At 40.8% G+C, this 24,230-nt stretch overlaps 1 protein-coding gene across 1 annotated transcript in view; it reads left to right on the top strand.

The window, feature by feature from the left end:
- Nucleotides 1-15,987, top strand: part of LARS2 (leucyl-tRNA synthetase 2, mitochondrial) — a 62,071-nt gene extending 46,084 nt beyond the window's left edge. The window contains exons 17-20 of the mRNA XM_010014006.1: nucleotides 307-384; nucleotides 2,463-2,574; nucleotides 10,226-10,353; nucleotides 15,620-15,987. Coding sequence (XP_010012308.1) covers nucleotides 307-384; nucleotides 2,463-2,574; nucleotides 10,226-10,353; nucleotides 15,620-15,799 — 498 coding nt within the window. The 3' untranslated portion in view covers nucleotides 15,800-15,987. The remainder of the gene's footprint in view (nucleotides 1-306; nucleotides 385-2,462; nucleotides 2,575-10,225; nucleotides 10,354-15,619) is intronic.
- Nucleotides 15,988-24,230: the final 8,243 nt, after the last annotated feature.

Raw genomic sequence — 24,230 nt, 5'->3', positions numbered from 1 at the left:
GCTGGCACAGGTTGCCCAAAGAAGTTGTGAATGCTCCATCCCTGGCAGTGTTCAAGGCCAGGCTGGACAGGGCTTGGAGCAACCTGGTCTAGTGGAATTTTTGGATGATTATTATTTTCCCATACACACGTGATTGCATATATATGTTATGTTTGCATGCCAAAGTAATTTTCATGTAAAAGATAAGACAGGCATATTTCACAAACTTAAATTGATTATCAATAATTCTTTTTCATTTAAAAACCCAATATGCCATTTTTGAGAATTTTATGTAATTAGTGATAGACGTTTTCTTCTAATTACAAGGTGACAGAGTACTTCACAAAGGATCATTTGTTCAATGCAGCTATTTCCCGATTGATGAGCCTCACCAATGTACTCCAGGTAAGTACATGATATTAATGAAAGTATTTTTCTCTTAGACCCTGTTCCTGTAAGTCTTAATACAAAGCAGGAGCTACCTGAACTATATCTCCAGCTTTTCATAAGCCATTTACTGTCGTAAACATTGCCACTAAGTTGAGAGCCTTGTTGAATTTAAAAGCAGCATGTTCTGGTGTCACTGGAACCCTGAAATACGTGGGTTTGCAGGAAGAGCTTGATGGTAACAGAGGCACTAGTTTCTGATGTTCACATCTGCATCCTGTAATTTCAAAAGGATACATTTTTTTTTAGCTCTGTTCTTTGTTCTGTTTTGGTTTTGACCAAGTTTCATATGCAGCTACATATAGTAATGCATTATAGAACTACCAAACATTCTGATTTAAAGAAAAGGGTTATTCTTTGCAAAGATCACACATTATCTTACCTTTTTCAGAGCCAGGCTTCACCACTAGAACTGCTTGCTAGTAACAGAGTTTGCAGATTCCCCTTTTTTATAAACAAATGTAAAAATAACTTAAGTCTTTAGCATTTTTATTTAGATTATGTTGTTTATCAGCCATTGGCAACAGGTCAAATATAATCATAGAATCGCTAGGCTTGATATAAACTATTATGGTTATTTTTTGTTACTACTCTTAAATCTGGTTGGGCAATCCTTCAGGTATATAACGGTAACCAGAAATCAAATAAAAACTTGGATTTTTTTCCAACTTCTTTATTGAAATACCATTTTATACCTTATGGATTCCAAGGAGATTATTGGCAAAGTCAAGGAATTTGAGGGTGTGCACAAGGGCTGTACTGAGATAACTTAAGTCTGGGACACTGTGTAGTGTTGGGAAGGTGGCACACATTTCCTTACCTCCAGCTCAGATGTTCGTATGCATTTTGGGCTGGTGTACACAAACAGCGTCCTACAGACAGCCAGATGTTTGAACACTGACATATTTCTTAACCAAAGAAGTCAGTGCAGTATCGTTCAAGAACAAGTTTCCATATAGCACGCTGATACTTCCTCTTTTACTCCCATTTGAAAGGAGGAAGTGGGGAGGTGGATAAGGATTAAATATATTTACTAAAACTAGTCTTAGTGATAAGATGATGCCATCTGATGACATTTGTGGTTTGTGTCAAACAAATGACTGGCTTTGGACAGTTTTCTAGTAGATGTCAATGGATGTTCATCACACCCCCCAAATAATTCTCCTAAGTTGACATGGTTTACTGTGCTGTTTCATTAGAGGGGCAAATTACAAAATAAATGCAGAATCTGAATTTACCATGGGAGGTAATCTCCCAAACAGGCAAAGAAAAAAATAAATTCATCTGGCTACTTTTAGTGCTTATGTTTTCCATTTAAGACAAAATAAATAAGAGAATGGAAGTTCAAATTTTGCCTGTATAGCACCATTTGCAAGAAATTGAAACTGTTCTATACTAGAGAAGCTGAACACTTTACCAAAGCAATCTGAACATCAAATTGTAAAAAGCTGTGCTGCACTGTTCATTCCCAAAGCTTCCTTTGGCTCCAAAACCTCAGTTTGTCACTAAATTCAGCTTTACCTAAGCTGTTTGAGGATCCTGTACAATTGAACCTTATCCCAACAAATCCCATGCTGCATTCTGCACAGTTTGACTCTTATACTTCACCTCTTCTCAGATAGCTCTGGTTTTATCTAAGATTGCGCCTCTAGAAGTGGCAGGTCTCAGAATGTTTTCCACTGCCACATGGGTCTGTGTTCAGACTCCAGTACTGGAGTAGATCCCTAAGGATCTGCATCAGCCTCTTCAGGATTAGCTTCCAAGTGTTAGAGAACGCTCATTGACCAAGAGTTGTGATTTTAATGCTCCAGAACTTTTCAAAAGTTTCCAGTTTATTGTGAAATTACATTGTCCTAAGCATAGATACTGATTGTAGGTTTTACTCCTGCATTTTCTTCTTAATTAAACTACATTAGTACATTTTCTATTTAATTAACTTAATGTACTACAAGTACATTTTCTACTTAATTAACTACATTAACCCTCACCTCAGAATATTAACAATTCATTTTCTTTTCCTTCTCTCTTTTGCTTAGCAAGCTTCCCGCCCTCTTATTCTCCACAGCACAGAATTTGAAGATGCTTTGGCTTCACTCTGTATTATGGTTGCACCTATGGCTCCACACATTGCATCAGAGATGTGGAAAGGTATTTATAGAAATAAACTTTATATTGATGTTCCAGGCAAAAAGTTTGCAAAAAAATGTCTTTAACATAGTACATGTGTCAACTTATCCCTGAATTCTGCATCCGTCTTATCACCTTCTGTCATAAGTCCTAAACAAACTTGAAGCTTGTGGTGTTCCCAGATATCTCTTTCTGCTTTTAGTTTCTTTCCCCTTGCATAAAAAGGTGGATTTCTTCAGACTAGGCAGAGAAGGGGAGAAGGAAGAAAATGTCAAGACAGGGCTTGCATGAGGAATTCGTATGTCTGCTGCCAGCTGCTCCTGCGTATGGATGGCAGTGTGAAGAGCTAAACATGAGGATAGAAACAGCACTTTTCCAAACATTTGTTTCAGTGTCTTTGGACTACAAATATTTCTTTCAGGAATTCAAAGAGAAGCATGGCAGAGGGCTGTAAACTACAAATTATAAAGGAGTGTCCAATAAAAATCTAGCTCTTCCAGAATTCTCTGGAGGCTGAGGGACATTATGCTGCAAATCAGTCTCATGGAGAGTGGGAATGGCAGGCAGGAGATCTTTTTTAAGGTCTGTCACAGGAGTAAACCTTGAGGTCTGAATCCCAAGTGGGCTAAGTTGCTTGGTGCAATTAAAGCCTGAGAAATAAGGTATGTGCATGCTGGAGTTCAGCAATTGTTTTTAAAGTTTACTGGGAGAAGTCCCAAGATATATGTGGGAAGGTAGGAATATATTCTACATTAAGACTAGCCACAAATTACTGTGTGGTTTTGGGCCTAATGTTAGCTTTTGGATGCAGTTTTAACAGTTTTATTTTCAACTGTCATCCTAAAACATTGTGTATTCAAGTGTTTACAGAGCAGAGCTAGTAAATTGCTTATATTTGAGAGCTGTGCATGGCCTTGGAATAATGTTCACTGCCAAAGAAAGGCTGCTCTTGTTCACAGCAGTAACATGGGGCAGAGCTCTGGAAATAGCAAGGTGTATTAGGAAGAGTGGGTTTTTTTCTGTGTTTTCTAATGTTTTTAAGGTGTCTTAATACAAGCTCAAGTGTTTAGAATGAAGAGTGGCATCAGACTTGATCCATCTGGAAAAAGCTATTTCTGGTTAATATTCTCTTATGTTATGAAGTACTGCCAAATTAAAATTATACTTGAATGGAAGTAATTGCCAGGACTTTGATTTCCACATTGCTTAAGATGGAGGCAGGAGAGGTTCAGGCTAATTACTTAAAGTGCCTTGTGAAACTGAAATTCAGATACATGTTAGGGAATACAGAATTATCAAATATATTTGATGCAATGACAAAGAACATTAGGATGTCTTAATGTAACTTGTCAAATGTAAAGCTTAATCCTGTAACGTTTTGAATATTAGAGAAGCAAGTCTTTTCTTACTACTAAAATCACTGGAGAATGAGAATGATAAACATTTTGTGGATCTCTCCCTGATGCAAGACTGAAAAGGAAGCATATAAGAACTCAGAGTGCATTGTCATCAGCTTCTGTCTGCATTTAAAGATAACACTTTGCTTGTGTGGTCCAAAGACTGTGCATGGTAATTCAGTGCAACTAGCATAGAATACCCCACTGTGTGGTGATTATTGTCTGAAGAATTTTAGGACTAAACATGAAAATCACAATCTCTTTTATCACAAAGTTATTAAGCAATCGTATCAGGAGAACATATGTACATTTAACTACTGTGTTGTGGTGAGGAAACTATTATTTTGAAATAGCCAACAATTCTGTCCTGGGATTCAGATTTCTAGTGAAAAACACTCACCTATAGTCTAAAGAAAGATTTCCCACTCATATTCCAAACTGCACTCTGGTTCCACCAAGTCTTCTTTCTCTTCTGATGGAACCTGTTTCTTAAACTTTATTATGTATAGGTGATGATGCCTTCTTATTTTAAATAACTTCAGTATAAAAAGTAAGCTTTCTAAATAGTCTCTTTAGTTTTCTTTGTGCTTTAGTTCTCATACACACTCAGAGTAAGTCTCTGTTTTTGTACCTTGACTTTGCATCTAAAAGTAGGGATAGTGCTGCTTCCTCTCTTGTAAACTAGTCAGGAAAAGCTGACTAAGTAATTAGCTCTATAAATAGCCCATATAGCAGTGGACCCCCACACTTGATGGAAGCCTCTGCTGCTGTTGTAGCAGTAATAAGCAACACACAAGCGATGTATTTCTAATTAAATACTGGCATTTCATTCTAAAGTAACTTGTGTGCAGCCTTTACATGTTGCTTGATTTAGTGATTAAAACAAGGAGCATTTTTCCTTCTACAGGGGAAAATGAAATAGGGAAATTTGGAAGCCCTGCAGTTAATATCAAATATGATTTTGCAGTTGAGTAGGAATGCTGGTAGGAACAGTGACTTGTGTTACCTCTGAACCACGTTACACTTCTTTCTGTATTGAAGCATTTTTGAACAAAAAGAGCATTCTTACTAATTTTGACTGTTTGCATTGCTCACAGAATGAATAATACTTTTGCATCATAACCTCGCCTTTTATGCTTTTCTGATCACTGATTATAGTCAAGAAACACTGAAGTAGAAAGTACAACAGAATTTAAAAATCAATGTGAAATAATGACAACCTGCAGTAAGACCCTGACTTCACGTATTGGATTACTTAGTTCAGCCAAAGATTTGAAAAGACAGAACTATAGAATTTTCTGGCTGAGCACCTGGAATGAGGCTTTGTAGAGGTAATAACATTACTTCTGACAACTGGAACCTCTTCTGCTGGTGCAAATGGTAGTTTTTGCAGTTTAAATGACCGTTCTTATGGAAATTGGGGAAAAAAAAAATCAACCGACCTTCCTTCCTTTTCTAGCTTTGGAATAAAAAGCTAGGCAAAGAGGTTAGCATTTATAAATATTAAAATCTTGAAGGCTCTCATGTCCAAAAATATCCGATACTGCTGGTTTTATTCGGTACTTACATTAAATGTTTTCCTTCACTCAAAAAAAACACCCCAACATTTACCTGCAAAATGTGATATGATAAATTTTAAGTATCTGACAGATTGTCTTAAATATTTGCATTCTGAATGTATTTATATTTAAGTATATTTTATTTACTTGGTTTACGTTTCAACCTAAAAGCTATTTGACACAGATCACAACAAAATGTAAAAAGAAAATAAGCAAATCTGTGTTTTGTAATGCAATAGCTTGTACAAATTAAAACTTGGCTAAGTGTATAAATATGTACACAGATATCTTCTTGGTTAGCAAAAAATGTTCCTTATGGCTGGATTTAGCTTCAGATCGGTCTGAACGGTTACCAGCTAATGAAAGTATTAGGCAAATTACAAAGGATATTTTAGAGTGTTAAAGATGCTTTGCTTGACATTTGAAGTAATGACTAGCATTAGTGCTGTAAGTAATTTTGATAGCAATACCATTATTCTGCTTTGTAAGAGTTGCATCAGAGTTCATTTTAAATTGTGTCTTTTTAGTTCACTGTGTTTTCTTTGTTAGTATGTCAATAAACTTTGCAAACTCAGAATTGCTGTTTGAAACGCCAAGGATGCTTCTGATGTAACATGCAACTTTTAAGTATAGTTGAAGTAAAATTAGATAGAATCAAGGGACAGCATTTTTTTCTTCTTCTGCAGCTGAAGAATTATTCTCCCATGGGGTTTAGTTTATATATGACCATCCTGTTTTCATGCATCAGGTAGAAATGATGAGTTTGGTCTCTTTGTGAGCTGGTTGAAGAGCGTACTTCAGTATTGGCAGTGAATACTTCCAGTTTGGGTGAAGGAAAAGCTGCTTGAATGCTGTTTGATAAGTGCCTCACCTTTCAGCAGCTGAACAATAGTAACCCAATGCTTTCATATTTTGTGTGTGAAGGAGTTCTTTCTCCTACTTAGAGGAGGAACAGTGTTTTGGTGTGTCAACCTAATGGTCTTTTATTGTGCAGTGAATACACCGGTTTATCGCTTAATAACATACAAAGCGACTGTAGCCCCTCAGTGTGGGAAGAGTTCATCCGGCTGATATCTTGGCAGTTTATGAACACTAACAGGATGAGGAAATCTGTTTCCTTCCTGAAACCTTGTATCTGAGGAATATACAGACACCATTTAAGAGGTTTTTTGTTTTTAGTTTGTAGTAGTACAGGATTTTGCTGTCCAGACAAGGATATGAAACTGCTTATTGTGAGTTGTTACATTTTTATTAGAGATAGCACATGAAAGATATACCCTGATGATAAACACATCTTAAGGTATATTGAAATGAAACATAATTATTGGAATCTGTAATGGTGTAAGTTCTCTTAGCAACATGTTAACTCGCACTGCAATAGCTCTTTTGCAAGGATTTGCCTGAATTCAGTCCTTGCTCAAGAAGGCTTCTGTAAAGAATAGAGCTGAGTAGAAGCTAATTGATGCTGAAGCTTTTAATTGAAAAGCTGAATGCAGAAATTCCCTTTCATGAACCCAAGAAAAAACACAATTTGGAACTAATGAAAAATTCTTTATTTCCTCCAAGAGTAATAACCCACAATGAAGGACAGTAAGTTCATACAAAGAGAGGAAGGCAGATCACTTTCCAAACCTTAAAAGAATTCATGTGAAGTTTGCTGAATTGGAAACACATTTTAGAGTTTGAATGGTTGGGCTTTTCACAACCCGGTTCTGTACTACTATACCAGTAGTATAATGGAGTTTTTCTCAGAGCTGTCTGGAGACAGTTGTTACTGTTCTTTGAGCCTGCAGACCATTTCACATATGACTGACAGACTGATTCCTCCTGGGCTGCAGAAGGGTATTTTGGATATGTTACCGTCAAATAGGAAGATTCGTTAAATAGTAAAGAAGAATATAAAATAACACAGTAACAGAGACTGCAAAGGCATCTGCACTTACCCTTACACTCTCCTGCTCTGAGCTTTATAAAAACTTTACTGCTTGTCTGCTGGCATGGTGGATTTTTACTTGAGCTAAATCCAAAAGTTACCATCAGCATCTGAATAATGCACCCTTATACTCACTCTATACTGCTTCCTCTGATCTCCTATTAGAAAATCCCTAGTCCTAAACTCTGACACTGGCATTGCTTCAGATGCCTTCATTAACTTCCTTTTATTGCCCATTGAGACTTCCATCCTCCTTGCCTCTTTTGCTTTGTTAACCTCTCCCTGCTGGTGCTTAATGAGTTTACTCCATAATTACATCGGAGCTTGCTAGGCAGTAAAAGTGAATTGAAGCAGATCCAATAGCAGGATCAGGGCTTCAGACTGAGCACAAGTATTGCCTTTGAGCTGTCCTGTATGGCTGTACAGATGTGTACGTATAAATAAACATCTTACAGTAAGTTAAAATGTACTCAGTTGGCTTTCTATACTCTATCTGCAAGAAAATTTATAGCCATAAAAGCAAAACGCATCAAAAAAAGATAAAGCAAGCTGCACACTGCTTTATAATGTGCACTTCACTAGGCACTTTTCCAGTACAATAGGACAGTCAAATAGGGGTTTAATGTTTTCACAATAAAAATCTGTGAAATGGTCAGTTTTTAACTTCTGAAACAGTGCTTTGCTGTAGTGTCTCAGAATCAAGTGGGAAGGCTGGAGGAGAGTTCTGCCTGGGTCCTGGCAAGTGGACCACCACCACTCTGAATCATGGCAGTGAAATTTCTGGTCTTGTGTTTGTGTTTGTTTTGAAAATACAGCCCAAATCATTACATTTTCTGTGACTTACAGCTCACAAAATGTGAATTAAGGCAGGAAGCCAAGCAGGCAACATAACTAACACCTTCATTGTGGTTTCCTGTCAACCTCTGTTTTCTGAAACTCGTTCTGTTGACTTTTGCACTTTTTTTTTTTTAACATGGATGAGCTCACTTTGTAGCAAGAAAATGAACCTAAAGATCAACATTGTGCTTAGTCACACTTTATCTGCTTCAGAATACATTGTAATTTTTTCTATTAGTAAGTTTTATTAGGACTGACAGCCTCCACAGGGATTAAAAGCGACCCTGGCTTTGCTGTCATGGCTAGAAGCTCTTATATCAGAACATGGGGTTTAAAGAGTTAGAAGAATCCACTTCAACAGGAAAATAAGGAGTGGCCAGTATGTATGCTTCTGCCACAAGGCATGTGATCAGTTGGAAAGAAATGAGCTCATCTGGATGTTCAAAGCCGAAAAGGGAAGAAGCTAGCAGCTGTTGTCTTTAAAGTCAATGTGATAATGAATCACCAGTGCTTGGGTTCCTATCTTTTGCTCTTTAAGTTCTTGACCTACTGCTACAAGAGGAAAACAAAATACACAGAACTAGATCCACTGAAGTGTTTTACTCAGTTATTTATCTAATAAGATTGTGGCTTAGCTGTTTTCTCAGGAAATGTGCACGTTCTTGCTTGTCAGGTTGCCTCGGTGCATCCCACTGCCCCTTTCTGAATCATTCAGCAAATAGCAAGGTTGTGCGTCATCTCACCAAAGTGCTTTGTCTGAAAGAGTGCTGACAAAAATCTGGCAGGATTTTCTGGAGAAAATTGCTTTCACCTTGTGTTCCTGATTGCTGTTATTCACTGTATTAGTCTAAACAATCCAGCTACATTCATGTTATGTATTATGCATGGGTTGGTTTTGCTCCTATGTCTGCCATTGTGCTGTGTTTTGAACAGCTTCAGGTACCTCAGTCTCAACAATGAATCTTCTGTTGATGGGTTTTCTTTACATTCTTGCTGGATTTTCCCTAAACCAGATGAGACTTCACATACTTTTTGCAGTTCTGAATGAAGCATGTGCTTATGAAAGGTTTTTTTATTCCTATGCAGAGAATGGTTTTCATTTTAAAATCCTTTGCCTTTGTGAGAATCACAACAGTAATCCTCATCAGTACTGAACATATTTGGCAGCCTCTTAAGTGGAATCTTTTTATTTTGTCCTACAGCTGGAGTAAACAGCAACATAGACCCCACTTAGAAGCTTTTATTCAGCTAAAGAATGCAGCTTCAGAATTAATTGCATCCTATTCTATTACTTAAATTAGGAATGAATTGTCTCAGGGAGAGCAAAGCCTATTTAATATAAGGAGATCACTTATACTATTTTAGGAGTTTTATATAAAATCAAAAGATTAAGTGTTTCAGAATGCACGTGTAAGAAGAAAAGCAAACTGCAAGGTATTGTAATGTAGCACCTTCAATTTGTGAGAAAAGATACTTAAAAACTTAGAAGCTACGCGGCATATTACAGATGAGGAAATAATAAGCCATAATTGTTCAGCATTTTGATTGAGGTGTTAGTAAAATTTTAATCAAACTGGCAGTGTTATTGAAGAAAAACCTCAGTATTATAATTGACTTCTGGAAGGAGAGGTCAGCCTGTGTTACAGTGTTACAACTTAAAATCACAAACACTGGTCTTCTGAGCTTTTGGCAAAGTTATGGAGCACTAGTCCAAACTGAAAATGTGCCCACGGCATTCATGTTAGCATCCCTATGCCTGGTATGAAACAAGAACTTCCAAAATACCTGTCTTTCTGTTTACAACATGCTGTATGCTGATCTAAACAGTGTTATTTCTTCCTCAGGGACGTGCTTTTAAAGTCAACTTTATTCTGATGTTATTTGTCAAACAAATTGAATGTTCTGATTACAGTACAGCTGAATGTTCGACTGGTTTCCTTCTCCAGGTTTGGCACACATGCAGAATAAACTTTGTTCTCATCATCACTGGGATGTTGATGTTCTGCATCAGTCTTGGCCCAAAGTAGACCCAGAGTACCTTCAGCCGTCAGATGTTGTGGAGATGTCAGTTCTGGTAAGAGCATTTTTATCTGTTTCAGTGGTGGCCAACTAGTGCTTTACAAGCTCTTGTGGAAGTCAGTTCCCTTCTTAGATGGCTCCAGAGGTACTAGAAGCTGCAATTGCCATTGTGCTGAGTAATTAAAATGGTTTCCTAAACAATGTAGTAAGTCTGGAAGGGAGATGACCTAAATCTAAATCTTTTTGAGTGACTGCATATCAGTGCCTGTGGAGATCTGACCAATGAACAACTGTGGGAAGGACGGTACAGTCAAAAGTATGATCAAATACAAGTCCCTCCAGATTTTTTGCCTGACAGGGCGAAAATGGCCCTGTACAAAAATGTATACTTAAGCTGGGTTAAGTTGCTGTCATTTTTGCCAAATGATGTTTCCTGTCTGCCTTGGGATGAATTTCTGCCACATTCCAGGAATGAGATTGAGGAAAACCAGGTATCTTTGGTAACATTGTAACTGCATTCCAGTTTCCCCTTAAGCTCTAAGACCATTGTGGTCTAGGGAAAAAGCCAGCAGTTCAGTAGAAGTGTAGATACATAACTACATTTAGTTAACCTGTAATTTTCCAACATACATGTACATGCACAGTGTAGTTTATTGTCATTTTCCTACGTCTCTGGTTAACTAGTCTGTATTCAGCAAGCTCCCAGGCATCATAAAGCTTTACCATTAGACTGTGCACAGCAGCAGCAAGTGCCACTGTGGGTGTAAGAGGGGCTACCTCAAACCAAGCACGTGGTATCCATGAGTAGTGTCTCAGCCCTTCCATCAACTGACTCTTGGTCAACTTGCCTTCAGGTTTAGTGACGTGGTTTTGTGGTGGCCTTGGCAGTCCTGGAGTAAAGGTTGGACTTGAAGATCTTAAGGTCTTTTCCAACCCAGGTGATTCTGTAATTCTATTCTGTAAGTTCTGCATGCTCAGGCATATTACGAAAGTCTGTAAATAAATAGTTGCACACTGTTAGATCTGCAGGACTCATGCCTTTTTGACTGTTCACCAAAGAATAACCTTTAATATACTGTGCAGACACTGAATGAAAAGGAGCCTTTACAAGAAATGTCATTTGGTCCTGTAAAACTGCACATCCTGTGTGTGTAAGAGGAACAGAAATAATGCATTTATTCTGTTAGCTCCCTTGGGTAGGAGTAAGGCAGTTAGGTTATTATTGTTCAGCTTGGGTTTTTGAGGAGGAAAGAGATTGGTTGGATTTAGGGGAAGTCATGTTGCTGTAGATTTCCTTAATCAGAGTATCTTTGCAAATAATTCCATATCTTGCCACATCTCTCTGTCAGTCCACTTGATCAGAATGAGAAATGCTGCTAAAACACTGAATTTTGTCTAACATTCAACATACATCTTTAGCTGAGGTCACAGTGTATGTATTTTTGGAGGAAATTTTTAATTGACATCTTTTCCCAAACCAAGGAGGTAGACTCAAGTATCGACTGGGATTAAAAGCAGACTTAGCCTAATATTCACTGTGGGTTTATTGCTTTCCTTCTCTCCTTCTATTCATTTATACCAGTAGAAATCTTCACTGAGGTATATAATAATTTTCCTCAAGCTTAAAATAAACCTTCACCTTCAAGCACAGCTAGCAAATGTCTTAAATTTCAGTATCCAGTTTATAAGGAAGGCATGAATGAGAAATTGTGTAATTATAGAAACTTCTTTGCAATTGTGGGTAAAGCAAACATGTTATTACATATATCTTTAAAATAAAAACTTCAGCAATATAGGGAAAACTCTGAACTCGGTGTTTTTAAGACTCTCGAGCCAAACATGAAAATGTCTACACATTTCACTGCTATTTTTATGCTGACATTAAAACTTCCTTCTCACAAATAGGAACCAGAAAAATAAAAATGAATTTTGCTTTAAACAACAATTATGAAAATTATGTTTTGTTTCTTTTCCTGGTTGACTTTGTCAAAGGATAGCCTTGTGGAGAAGTCTTGTAATAAGAGAAAAAGCAATCCCTGTGTTCTAAGTCATACATGATGTAGATAAACATCTTCCTTAGCTCTGAGAAAGCAGGGACTGGAAGACCAGAGAGACAAGTTCCTTTTCCAAACTGGCAATAATTCTTTAAAACAGTGCCTAGGGTGTATCCCTGGCTTTCTACTGTAAGAGTAGGGCAAAAGGGGAATACAGAGGAGCAGGGGGAAATCATAAATGTGAGTATTTAAAAGTCTTGTTGCCACTGTAGGTTTTTGTATGGCTACAAAAATAAATTGCCCTCATTAAACCAAGAAACACTTGACAAATGGAGGAATTGCTCAGTTGTAAAGAGGCAGTGTCTCTTCACAAGGCTGCACAGTCAAACTGAGTCTTTGGGCCACAACCCTATTCTTCTTGAGAAATCAAACTGCTTCAGGCTGCCAGAGATTTGCCTGCTGAGACATTCTGGTTTTATTTCTCTTGACACAATATACTTCATTATTTCCTGTCTGTGCTGGAGTTATGTCTTTCCATATTTAACCCAAAGCGGCAAAAGCAACCAAGTCTCTGCATCCTTGGCCGGTAGAATACAGATTGCCTGGAAGGCAGACTTTTTAATTTACTGCATATGCCTGGTATCTGTTGCTCTAAATGTTATTGCAAAGTTGAGTCTTTTTAATTGTACTATATATTGTTAAGGCTGGGAAAAATCTGGCCTGGGTGCAGTGTGCATTTCGTCCTATGAACAAGCACGGGATGAAATGACAAGCATTCCTCACATTTTCTAGGTGGTGCAGGACTGTTAGCGGCTTCTGTCTTACAACTGTGGTCTCAGAACTGATGTTTTCATAAAGCAAAAAATAGTTGGTGTCATTTTTCTTGATTTGGCATATGAGGAAGGCCTGAAAGTTCACAGATACTTATTTTCCTTTGTACTTTTCAGATGGATTACGCATCAGTGGTAAAAAAATATTAGAGTTGAACTAAACCCTTTTTTCCTCTGCAGCCTCCAGGTGCTTATTTTTCGGTCTTTTGTGATTTCATTTCTTCCTTGATAACCCCTCTAGTTCCCTCTAGATCCAAAATAGTCTAAAATGTCAAATAGTTAGAAAATAACCTTTAAAAAAAGAAGAAAAGAATAAGCAACTGTTTCCTTCCTCAGGGGAAGAAAGGACCCAAGCATCATTTATTTCTCCTCTTGCAGTTTGCCATGTTTTGTCAGAGAAACAAGGCTGCCAGCACCCAAGTTTCTCGTGCTGGCACTTTGACCTGGAGCTGCTGAAGGTTATGCAGAAGAGAGATGGAAGCACAGCAAAAGATATCCTGCTGACAATCTAACTACTCAAAACAATATGTGAATAGGAAGCTTGCTACACTCAGTGCGAATTAAATCTGCAGATGCTTATTTTAAGAATGGTGTTAATACATTTGCGTCATGATACCTACATATCATGATATAATGAAAGCCATGCTGCAAACACATATTGTAATCATCACCAGCCTGGCATTTGATAGAATCACAGCATGATGTGGGAAGGTCAGGAGAGATGCTGTGGGAAGATTCACAGTGTCAGGTCACCCAGTCACTTCTTTACTAAGTTGATTTAGACCTCTTGGCTTTTCTGTTGAGAACAGCACCGAACAGGCTAGTGTGGCAAGTTTCATCTGGCCAACATCCATTTACATCATGGACAGTGAATAACATTTTAACTCAGCAGGCATAGTTTTGAACTGCAGACCGTGTGTCCTAGCAGCAAGCTGACAAGTGTGCTTTATATTATCACTAAGCCTCTATCTGTTTGGATTTTACTGTTTTCTTTTTCCTGTGGAATGCATTTCTCCCCTGAAGTGCCCTGTCAAAAAGAACTACTTGTATTTATTTTTCACAAAAGCTTTTAAAATGAACTCTTCTGTGATTTTCAAAGGGATTTACTTTGCACCAGGTGCTAAAGGCAAAGTTTGAGACAGACAGCCTTTTATGGTTCCATGTTACAGATGCATTTAGGAATAGCTAAAAGCCTACCTACATTATCACTCAAGTTAATGCTAAGTCTAGTCAAAAACCAAAAATGACTCATCCCAGCTGCATCTGAGACTTCATCTTGTTCCTTAAAAATCTGTCCCGACTTCGTCTGCCAGAGGATTGGACAGGTTATTGTTTTTTTCAATAAAATACAAACTAGGTAGTGAGGTAGGTCTCTCTCATTCATGGTATGTTGCATACATGTATCCTGGCTAAAATCCAGGTGTAATCCAAGCTGTGTGTATTTTTATGTTCAAGCTCTATGAAGCAATGTATGCTCCTTTCAGATGACTGAAAACCCATTGTAGTAATACTGGAAGTCGAAGATCTGCAGTACGTGCAGCAGGTTTTTGTACAAGTAATTTAATTGGGTTAAAAATTTCAAATTCTTTTATTTGCTACATCATTGAGTTGCTATTCTGTTCATTAATCCTTTGCAAGTACTCCATATACAACTGAAAGCTTTTGTAATCATGAACTTTATGCCCGTTCCAGAAAGGTACTCAGTAAAGCTCTGTAGTCTCTGTGCTCTATCTGCCCTTAATGGATGACAGAAAGGATTCCTAAGACCATTTTATACATTAAGGTGATTCCCATTGAAAGCCTTACTCAGTTTTCCGTATGTGATTCTGCCCTGCGGATGCAAAACCAGTAGGGAAGCTGCTGTGAAAACCAGCCGCGCAGAGGAAAGCATTATTTTATGAGTGGTTGTCATCTTTGTGGTCAGTGTTAGTTTAATGAGTCATGCATTTAGTACAAATGCAATGTATAATGAGTTAAAGCCTGGCTTTGCAAAAACAAGCAATGATGAATCTTTCTGGTATCTTTTTAGCCAAACATTTTAATAAATCTTGCATTTGGATCTCTGTAAGGAATCACTCAGCTGGGAAGAATCCAGATTGCAGCCTAGAAGTATGTCCAACCAAGATACCCACCTGACAAACCCCTGTGTTCACTCTCATTATTCAGCTTGCATAACTATCACATTTTTTAAACTTACAAGATTGCTGCATTGCATAGTCCCATGCTGCTTGCTATCTGCAAAACTAAGGCTTCCTATGGCCACTTCTTCAGTTTTCCTTGAGTATCGTGAGTCAGAGTTTCATTCTCTTATCTTATGGTAGTTGGACAGGGGCTCTGGAGAATGTTATCCTCTCCTTGGAAAGTTTGGTGGTAGAGGAAAGAGAGTTTGATCCGCTTTCCTGTGTAATGAGATGGATTGGGTTCAGGAATCGAAATGACGTAAACCATTCTAGTAACTCGTGGGTTTGTTTCTCATTTTCATGTCTCTCTCTTTCAGATCAATAACAAAGCTTGTGGCAAAGTTTTTGTGCCTCAGCAAGCAGCCCGCAATTTTGAAGAAGTCCATGAGCTAGTTCTTCAAAGTGAACTTGGAGCCAAGCATCTCCAGGGGCGAACCATTCAAAAGGCCTTTCTGTCTCCCAGAACTGCCCTTATCAACTTCTTAGTGCAAGAATAGTGGAGCCTCTGCTGGGCCGTAAAAGGGAAGTGGAATCTTTCAAGATGAACCCAACTCAAAAACATCAGTTATGGTTATTTAAATGTCATGTAACAGAGGGGAAGAAATGTTGTTACAATAGATTGCTGTTAAATCTTCATTTCAATGTGGAGAAATGTGCAGAATTAAAGATTCTTATGGAGTAATGGTAAGGTGCTGTTTGTCCATGTTCTCTGGGAGAATGAGAAGGTAGCACCGAACAACTAAATGATTGTAACAGAATCTAAATGATACGAAGTGCATGGGGTTTAGTCTTAGCCTTGGGAATATATCCTCTTGGAAGGTTGGCTTGGCTAAGTGCAGATGCATAAATATGATTCCAGGACTAAAAAACTGTCCTGACCATGTGTTGCACCAAATGTTGGATATACTTCAGTCAGTTTTTGCTCCCTACATCTCATGATTGGGTACCCTGCCACGAACTAACCTTTAACAGGGACATGGTGTCCCTATCCATGGCAGGGGGGTTGGAACTGGATGATCTTTAAGGTCCCTTCCAACTCTAACCATTCTGTGATTTTAAGTTGTAACTAAATGTTACTACAGAGGGTAGATTTAAAAAAGGATTTCTTTAGCACTGCCCAATGCGCTTGTGAACAGCAGGTAGCCAGAATGGGTGGCTTGACACATTTCACGTACCTTTCAGAGCCAAGCCAAGAAAAAGGTCAGATTATTTAGCCGAGCCTAGCCAGGATCCTCCTTCCTCACTGGCATATTTGTGTTGGCTCGTACATGAGAGGTTGAGCTCTAGCAAAGTGTGGCAGTTTTTTCTGCACAGAATAGAATGGAAGTTACTTCCTACATGTGAGCCATCTCAGAGACTTCCTCAGGGGATTCTAGAAAGGGTTGAGTCTGCTGCTAGAAATGCAGCAGTGGGGAAGGCAGACAGCTGCTTTTTGCCTCTACTCCTGCATCTTAAAGTGCCTGTGTGATAAAACTTGAATCAGGATTCTTTTTCTGAGGGGTTCATTAGGTGGAAATAGCTGTCATGTTTCTAAAAGTCGGTCAGGCTGTCATAAAACACAAAGCCATTCTCATGCCTCATTTCAACCATTTCGTTTGTTACACTGCCTTGCTGTTACATCTACGTGGAAGTGTTCATTTTAGTTAGCAAGTACTTGAAAAAACAACATCCAAAGGAACAATTACAGGGTTCATTGTGCAAGAATGTCTTTAATAGCCATTAAACTAAGTAGTCCAATAAGCCAGCCATTCCTGAGCCATTCTGACAGTTAAGAAGTTGGCAGTAACAACTAGCTGGGCAAATACAGAGGTCTGTTAACCCTCCAGCCCAGCAGTCATCCAGACTCTGTATTAGACTAGAAGGAAACCCACAAAAATCTCCCACTTAACAGTAAATACGTCCACTAGATCCTAAGAACTAGGATCAAGACAAATCACATTGCAGTGTGAGTACTAGCTAAGCAATACTAATATTCATTTTGGCTTTAAGCATTTTTGGTACCAGAGATGTAGGTACACAACAGAGATGCCAGGCTCAGCAAGCAGATTCGGCTCTACATGTCCCTACTTCTGCAACAAAACATTCCTGATTTCTGCTTCCTGCTGGACCACACTCCTGCAGGTTTTCTCTGCAGCAGTCCTTTGACACAAGAATGACTAAGAAATGGAATATTTATAATGAAGAGATGGTCTTTACAGTTTTAAGACTCAAAAAGTCTCAGCCACAAAGGAATGCATTCAGACATTCAAACACAGGCCTTTAGTTGGAGTTAAAATAACTTGAATTCCAGTGTCTGCCTGACATATATGTTGTTATTAATTCACAAACCTCCTGTTCAGAAGTCCCTGAAAGGACTGTGAAAGAGATCCTTTAAAGTAAAAACTGCAGCACAGTCCTGCTTTTTTTTCTCTGTATGAAAGTGGAACACAGCCTGTGGAGCCATTTTAACAGAGTTTTGCTTTGGGGGAAAGGTGACAGGTTTGGTGTAAATAAAAAGTTTTAACATTTACAAGGATGAAGAGAGATGTAAGCTCAGCAGCCCTACGGTGCTTTAAACAAAAGCTGCAGTCACTCCAGGGCTGAGCAGCAGCCACAGTGTTTATTGCTGTTACCACTGGTATTTGCTCTTGCAGGAGGAAGTGAATTGTAGATGTCGCTTGGTGATTCAGGCAAGAATCAAGATAAGGAATTAACTTCTACAGGCTATAAAAGGAGAGGTGGTGAACAGCAATCCCACCAAGAGTGGATGGTCAGAAGGCACACCAGCATGTTTTCAGTAAGTTGAATTCAGTGTGGTCTAGAGGATACAAAAAAGGTGGTGGAAAAGTGAGAGGGAGATGCTGCAGGAAGTCTGACAGAGCCTAATCTGCTGTGTGTTTGAAGGATGGCAGAGGTGCCAGATGTGGAGCTGGGAGTTGTCCTGACAGCTGCTGACATTTCTTACAAGGTTGACCTGCTCTGAAGCACAATTCCCTTTGAAGATAATAGAGGTCTGTGCCAAAATAGGACTGATACTGATACACAGGCTGCATGTAGCCTATTGCCAAGCCTTTTTAAACTAAGTTTTTGCGGATGCCTCTTATTTAGCAGTTGTTAATTGTGTCATGGTACAGATGCATCTTTATGCTGAAGGCGGTCTAAAACATTATCACAGACTGTGTGCCCTTGAGGAGCTAAATAGTGTGGGGGGTTTACAGCTGGCAGAGGGCACTTGAAGAGTGAGAAGGAAAGGAGCTGATGGGCCATCAATCAAATTGCATTGTGTCTGTTGGGTATGGTACCACTCACCTTATTCCATGAAGTGATAAGCCAAAGATGTGGAAGATTTGCTAAACCCAGTCCGATAGACTTAGGACAAACTACTCCAAGAAACAGATCCATGACACAGAAGGGGCATTTTCTGCATCCTATTGCTTAAGGTGATAGAATCATAGAGTGGTTTGGGTTGGAAATGGCCTTAAGATCATCCAATTCCAACCCACTGCCATGGGCAGAGACACCTTCCACCAGATCATGTCGCCCCGTGCAACCTGGCCTTGAACACTGCCAGGGATGAAGCAGTGATCCAGTCTGTATCACATTCCTATTTTACGTAATACAAATTTTCAAAAATAATTATTGGCACACTTCCTACCCCAAAATCCTTCCTGGAACCAAATTTCCAGAAAGTTCACCCTTCAGACATTGATTCAGGGAACATAAAAATTGGCAAAGTCCTGACAAGTCACTGAATAGTTTTCCAGTGCCATTGATTGCATGAGAAAGGATCTCAGACCTGGAGTGATGGGGGCGCTGCAATGTGCCGTGTAGAAAGATGGTTATTAGGCATGGGTGTTTCATAGTCAGCTCAGTGACTGAGAGGACATGGACACACCAGTGCTACTTTGCAGCAGGGCAGGAGGGCTTTTAACATCACACTAAGGAGCAGTGTTACAGCTTAGGTCGCTAGCAAAGGCAGTGCTCTAGCCCAGTTGTCCTACCTATGCTTTGAGAAAACCCAACCTGCACAAGGGCCTGTACACACATGTATTTTTCCATGCCCTACACCAGAATCCAAACAGGAAGATCTAGTGCAGCGTAAAATCTGTGTGCTCTCTCACTGAGCAACCCTGTTAAAGTAATGCCTCAAAACTGACATCTGGTTAATGATGGCTTTTTCTGCTCGGACATGGTAAAAGCCTGCTTGTTTCTTCTGCAGGGAGAAATTCCACTGATAATGCAGGTCATACAGCCTCTTTGTCTCCTTCAGTTTAAATCCTCACAGAAAGTTGTTCCTCTTCTCTAAACCTTTTACAAGCAACACGAACTAGAAGTTAATTCACATTTTGCTGGCTGTTCCTTCCTCTGGAGGGTTGTAGTACATGAGATTTTTGTAAAAGCTTGGCTATAAATGAGGACAGAGAGAGAAATCACTGGGTTTTGGGGGTTTTTTTTCCCTTGTTTTGCAGTACTTGGATTACAGTTTTACAGAGACGGGATTGTTTTTATGTATATTTACTGTCTGGGAAGACTATATATACTGGTTTTGCTGGATGCTTATTCTGCTTCTTCATTTCTTCAGTCCTATCACGATCAGAGTTGATTTTGTATCTAAGATCTGTGCTGTAAGAGGTGTTGAACACGAAGCCAGGTCTATCACCAGAGCCTGCATGGTGAATATGCTATCAGTCCAGGTAACATTGCTGGAGCTACAGCAGTGTGTTATATTTCTTTATGGAAATGGGATTTACGTCTCAAAGAAGGAGCATAAAGCTGATCACAGTACATCAGAGGCAGATTTTAGCATGTCCCAGCTGTGGCAGGAGGAGAACTGAACTGGAGCATTATCTCTGTGCAGGAGGGGACAGGATCAGAGCTCTCATCTGCAGCCCAGATGACAAAAGAGATCTCTGCCTGACATGCAGAGGAAAGGTGGGATTTTTTTTTTCCCTTTCCTGAATAAAGTGACTTTCCGGTACCACAAAGCATTCTGCAAGTCACTAACCCCATCTGTCCCTGGAGGCCCCAGTCACACACAACCTTTGTCTCGTGGCACTTCTCTCACTCAAGTAAGCCCTGGGTTGTTGGATTAACTTGGGTCTGGTTTTAGCCCTGGAGAGCTGCAAACCAGCATCATCTTCCATCCAAAGCTACCTTGAGTTTTATGTGTAGTCAGAGAGTTTGAACAACTGGATTTATCAGTTGTTAGTGTCTCTGGATGGGAGTATTTTTGCTTGGATGAGGTGACGTTGCAGATCAAAGTCCTGACGGCATTTGTTCTATCTGCCAGCCTTCATGTTGGCCATGAGAGACTGGAAACTGAGTCAAGGTCAAGTGGATGCTGTATTTGTTGTCAGTTGAACATGGCCCAAACCTGTGAGAGATTCTGATCACAGGAGTCCCACCAAAAATACCCCACAGTGTTGGACACCTGGGACATTTCCATGTATGCTCATGTGCCCGCGCCACATCAGTCTACTCTCCACCATAGGCTGCCGAGTTGCTTGTTCACCAAAGGAACATGTAAACGGGAAAAGCTTAAGTATAGTGAGTTTAATGTTCTTCCTGTTTGCACTTGTGACACTCAGCCTGGAACATTTGGGGCATAAGAAGTTCTTGTATTTGAAGAGCCTGGTCTTCTTTAATTTAATACTAAGCAGAACATACAGAGTGACATGAAGAGAAACACGTGCCTTTGTGCTTGCTGTCTTAGATACAAGCACGCTCTCTGGGTTGGCTGCAAGGGCAAGGCCCACAGGCACATCTAAGGCTCTGAACTTCCTTGTCTACCAGTAGTTTTTTACACTTGCCAAAACCAAGCATAAAAGGTCCAAGGTTCTCCCAGTACATCCACCTCCTGCTGCCAGAAGAGACGCACAAGCTGCCAAGCAAGGGGAGTTGCTCTCCAATAACTGTGCTTGGTGCCAACAACGGAGCAAAATACATAGAGTCATAGCAGCTGTAGGCGATCCAGTGCACTGATCAGGAATAATAAACACGGGACACATAACCAGGGCAGAAAAGAGAGTGATTTAATAAAGGAACATGAGGCATTACTGACAGTGGCAGTCTGGGTTTGTTTCTGATGAAGATTAAGAGAACTGGCATAACAGGAAATTGTTTTCTGCTACAAAGGGAAATCAATTGTCTCTAAGTACACAGCAGTGTAATTAGCAAACCTCACTAATTGCTGCAAAACAGAAATACAAGTGTGTGTTGTTGGGCTGGCTAAGCCAAGGGAGTATTGTGAGCAAAAATGTGGAAGCTTTTAGAAATGAATATTTCTCTGAAGTACGTCTCCATCCCTGGAGATCCATGTGGCTGGATGAAATACCAAGGGTGCAATAAAAGGATCTGCTTCCCAGTTTTCCCATGTGAAAGAGCATTCAAAAACATCTGTTAGTCAGAGGCTTCTCCTCTCCGCATGGAAGAACGGGGTGGATGCACTGACTGCATCTGGCAAGTCCACTCAAGGTCCACCAAGCCACATGAGGCCGATGATCGATGGCAGGATGTCATCTGACCTGCAGGGTGCTTCCAGTCCATGATTACTAAAGGCCACGTATGTTGGTTAAACAGGTAACAGTGCTGTTTGTGTTAATGTGCTGATAAAGAGGGAGGGAAATAGGCTGGAAAATTCTCCAGGCGAGCTCTTGTCCCGCTAAAAGGCTCTCTTAGTGGAAAATTGAGAAAACAAACCATTCCGTGTTCTTTCAGGCAGGGGTAGGAAAACCACCGAAGCCAGCTGTGTTATTTTGGTGCATCTCTGCAAGGGTTTGGCCCCATGGAGGGACATTGAAGGAAAACCGGGATCTCCACCACAGCTGGTGGTACGTGGAGAAACTGGAGAGAGGAAGGCAAAGGCTGTTCTTGGAGCAGCAGCCAAGTGCTTGGCACCAGCTCTGGCCTTCCTCGAGGAGACCGAACCTCCGCAGCTCAGAGATATGCAGCCTCTTCTCTCTCCACTGCTTCCTGGGCTCTTGTTTGGGATCTCTGTGATTCCCCATGGCTCCTCTCTCTCACCTCCCCAAGGTGTACCCTGGCAGGTAACCCTGCCCTGCCTCAGTTTACCTCCCCCCCCTCCATCCCCACCAAACTGACACTGCAGATGCAGTTATTTAAGGATCATGACCCTGAAAGCCTTTCTGTGAAGCATCCATACAGCTCCACAAAGACAGTTTGGAAAGCTGTCCCCGTGCTGCCCTGGCCCTTTTGTGCCATTAGTGTTACTTAAATGACTCTTAGTGTTAATTCCCTGCAGAGATCATGCTCTGTAACAGGCAGTCGCCCTTCAACAGAAGCAGAACACCTAAGTCTGGACCCATTTCTGCCCTGAGCAGATGCACAACCCAGGCTGCCTCTGCAGCTTGGGGGTTAAATGCACAGGCAGAGCATTTGCCCCCGGGGCAGCGGTGGGGAGGAACAACATCTCCCAACCCTGCTCTCTCTCTTCCTGCAAGCTGTTTGGAAGGCAGAGGGTGAGGTTTGGCCTCTCCATGTCCACAATGTCCCGCTCAGCAGCCTGGTCCCGGCTCCACCACCCTCTTGTCTACCCACCAGCCCTGTGCATCCTCCTGGTGTAAAGCACCCAGCTGGTGCAGATAAATGGCACCCCTATTAGGAAGCCAGAAAGAAGCGTCCATCATTTCGCTATGTGATACACTATTGAGAGATGTGTTTGCTCCTGCAAGGACCAAGTCAGGCTCCATCCTGGAAATATTTCTGCCTTATTCATTGTTCACTATTTATGTTCTAGCACTGAAGCTTTTATTACTTTCCTGCTACAACACACCAGAGCACACATCTCGGTCCAGGTGGCCATGGCACCTCTCTAGCCCTGGAGGGCTGTGCCACCCTAGCACAAGGCTGTGACCACATGCGTGGTGCTCCCACTGGGATGGTCTCAAAAGCAGGAAAACACTACTCAAGGCTGCTTCTCCCCCAGCTGCTGCCTTGCCACGTGGAGCAGGGCTGGGTTACAGGCTGTCAGCATTATTCTGTATGAGTAAATGCAGCGTGTAAGCCTTGCCCACAGGGAGAAAGCAGATGAAGTGAACAGTGGTTTTTTACTTTAAGGGTTAGGGTTTAGAATAAGATAGTTAACTGGCATGTAGATTTTGGTCCTGTGCTACAACAGCAGTCATGGACCCTTCATTTCTTAATAGGCATAGGCTGTAAAGGTCACAGGAACTACAGATGTGTGGGACCATGTCTAATCATAGCAGAAGGGTCTGCAAGTCCGTGTGGTATTACAACTCCAGCCAAGTTCATCTGCTCACTTGGCAATACCCTTCGCCTGCATCTCACAGAAAGAATAAATCTGAGCGGGAAACTTCAAAGGTGTTTTGCTGCCTAACGCTGGCTGGAATCGTGAACTCAACACCAAAATGCCTTGGCTGTGATTCCCCTTCAGAGGAGCTTTGCCATCAAAGTGTCTGCTCATGCATGAGGAGCCTGGGAGGAGGCCAAGCCCAGCGCAGTGGGTCCCTGTCCAAAGGGCTTCAGCAATCTTTTCCATATCATCTGCATTGTTCTGCAGGCAGCTGATCTCATCAGGAACTCTTCATCAGGGGCTGTAGGGATAGGACAAGGGGTGATGGGTTCAGACTGAAACAGGGGAAGTTCAGGCTGGATCTAAGGCAGAAGCTCTTCCCTGTGAGGGTGCTGAGGCGCTGACACAGGGTGCCCAGAGAAGCTGTGGCTGCCCCATCCCTGGCAGGGTTCAAGGCCAGGTTGGACACAGGGGCTTGGAGCAACCTGCTCTAGTGGAAGGTGTCCCTGCCCGTGGCAGGGGGTTGGAACCGGATGATCTTCTAACCCAAACCAGTCTGGGATTCTATGACATTAAGTCCAGTTTCCTACTATAAAGACTATGAAAGGCTTTAAAACCTTTACCCAGCCCCGCGTGTGACGCCTCGGAAGCGACCGGTGGCGGGCTGGGGGCGGGGT

This window comes from Nestor notabilis, unplaced genomic scaffold, assembly GCF_000696875.1.
Source record: "Nestor notabilis isolate BGI_N333 unplaced genomic scaffold, ASM69687v1 scaffold18464, whole genome shotgun sequence".
In the NCBI taxonomy this organism is placed as follows: Eukaryota; Metazoa; Chordata; class Aves; order Psittaciformes; family Psittacidae; genus Nestor; species Nestor notabilis.
The sequence above is the reverse complement of the archived record's forward strand: the minus strand, read 5'-3'. Positions and strand labels throughout refer to the sequence as shown.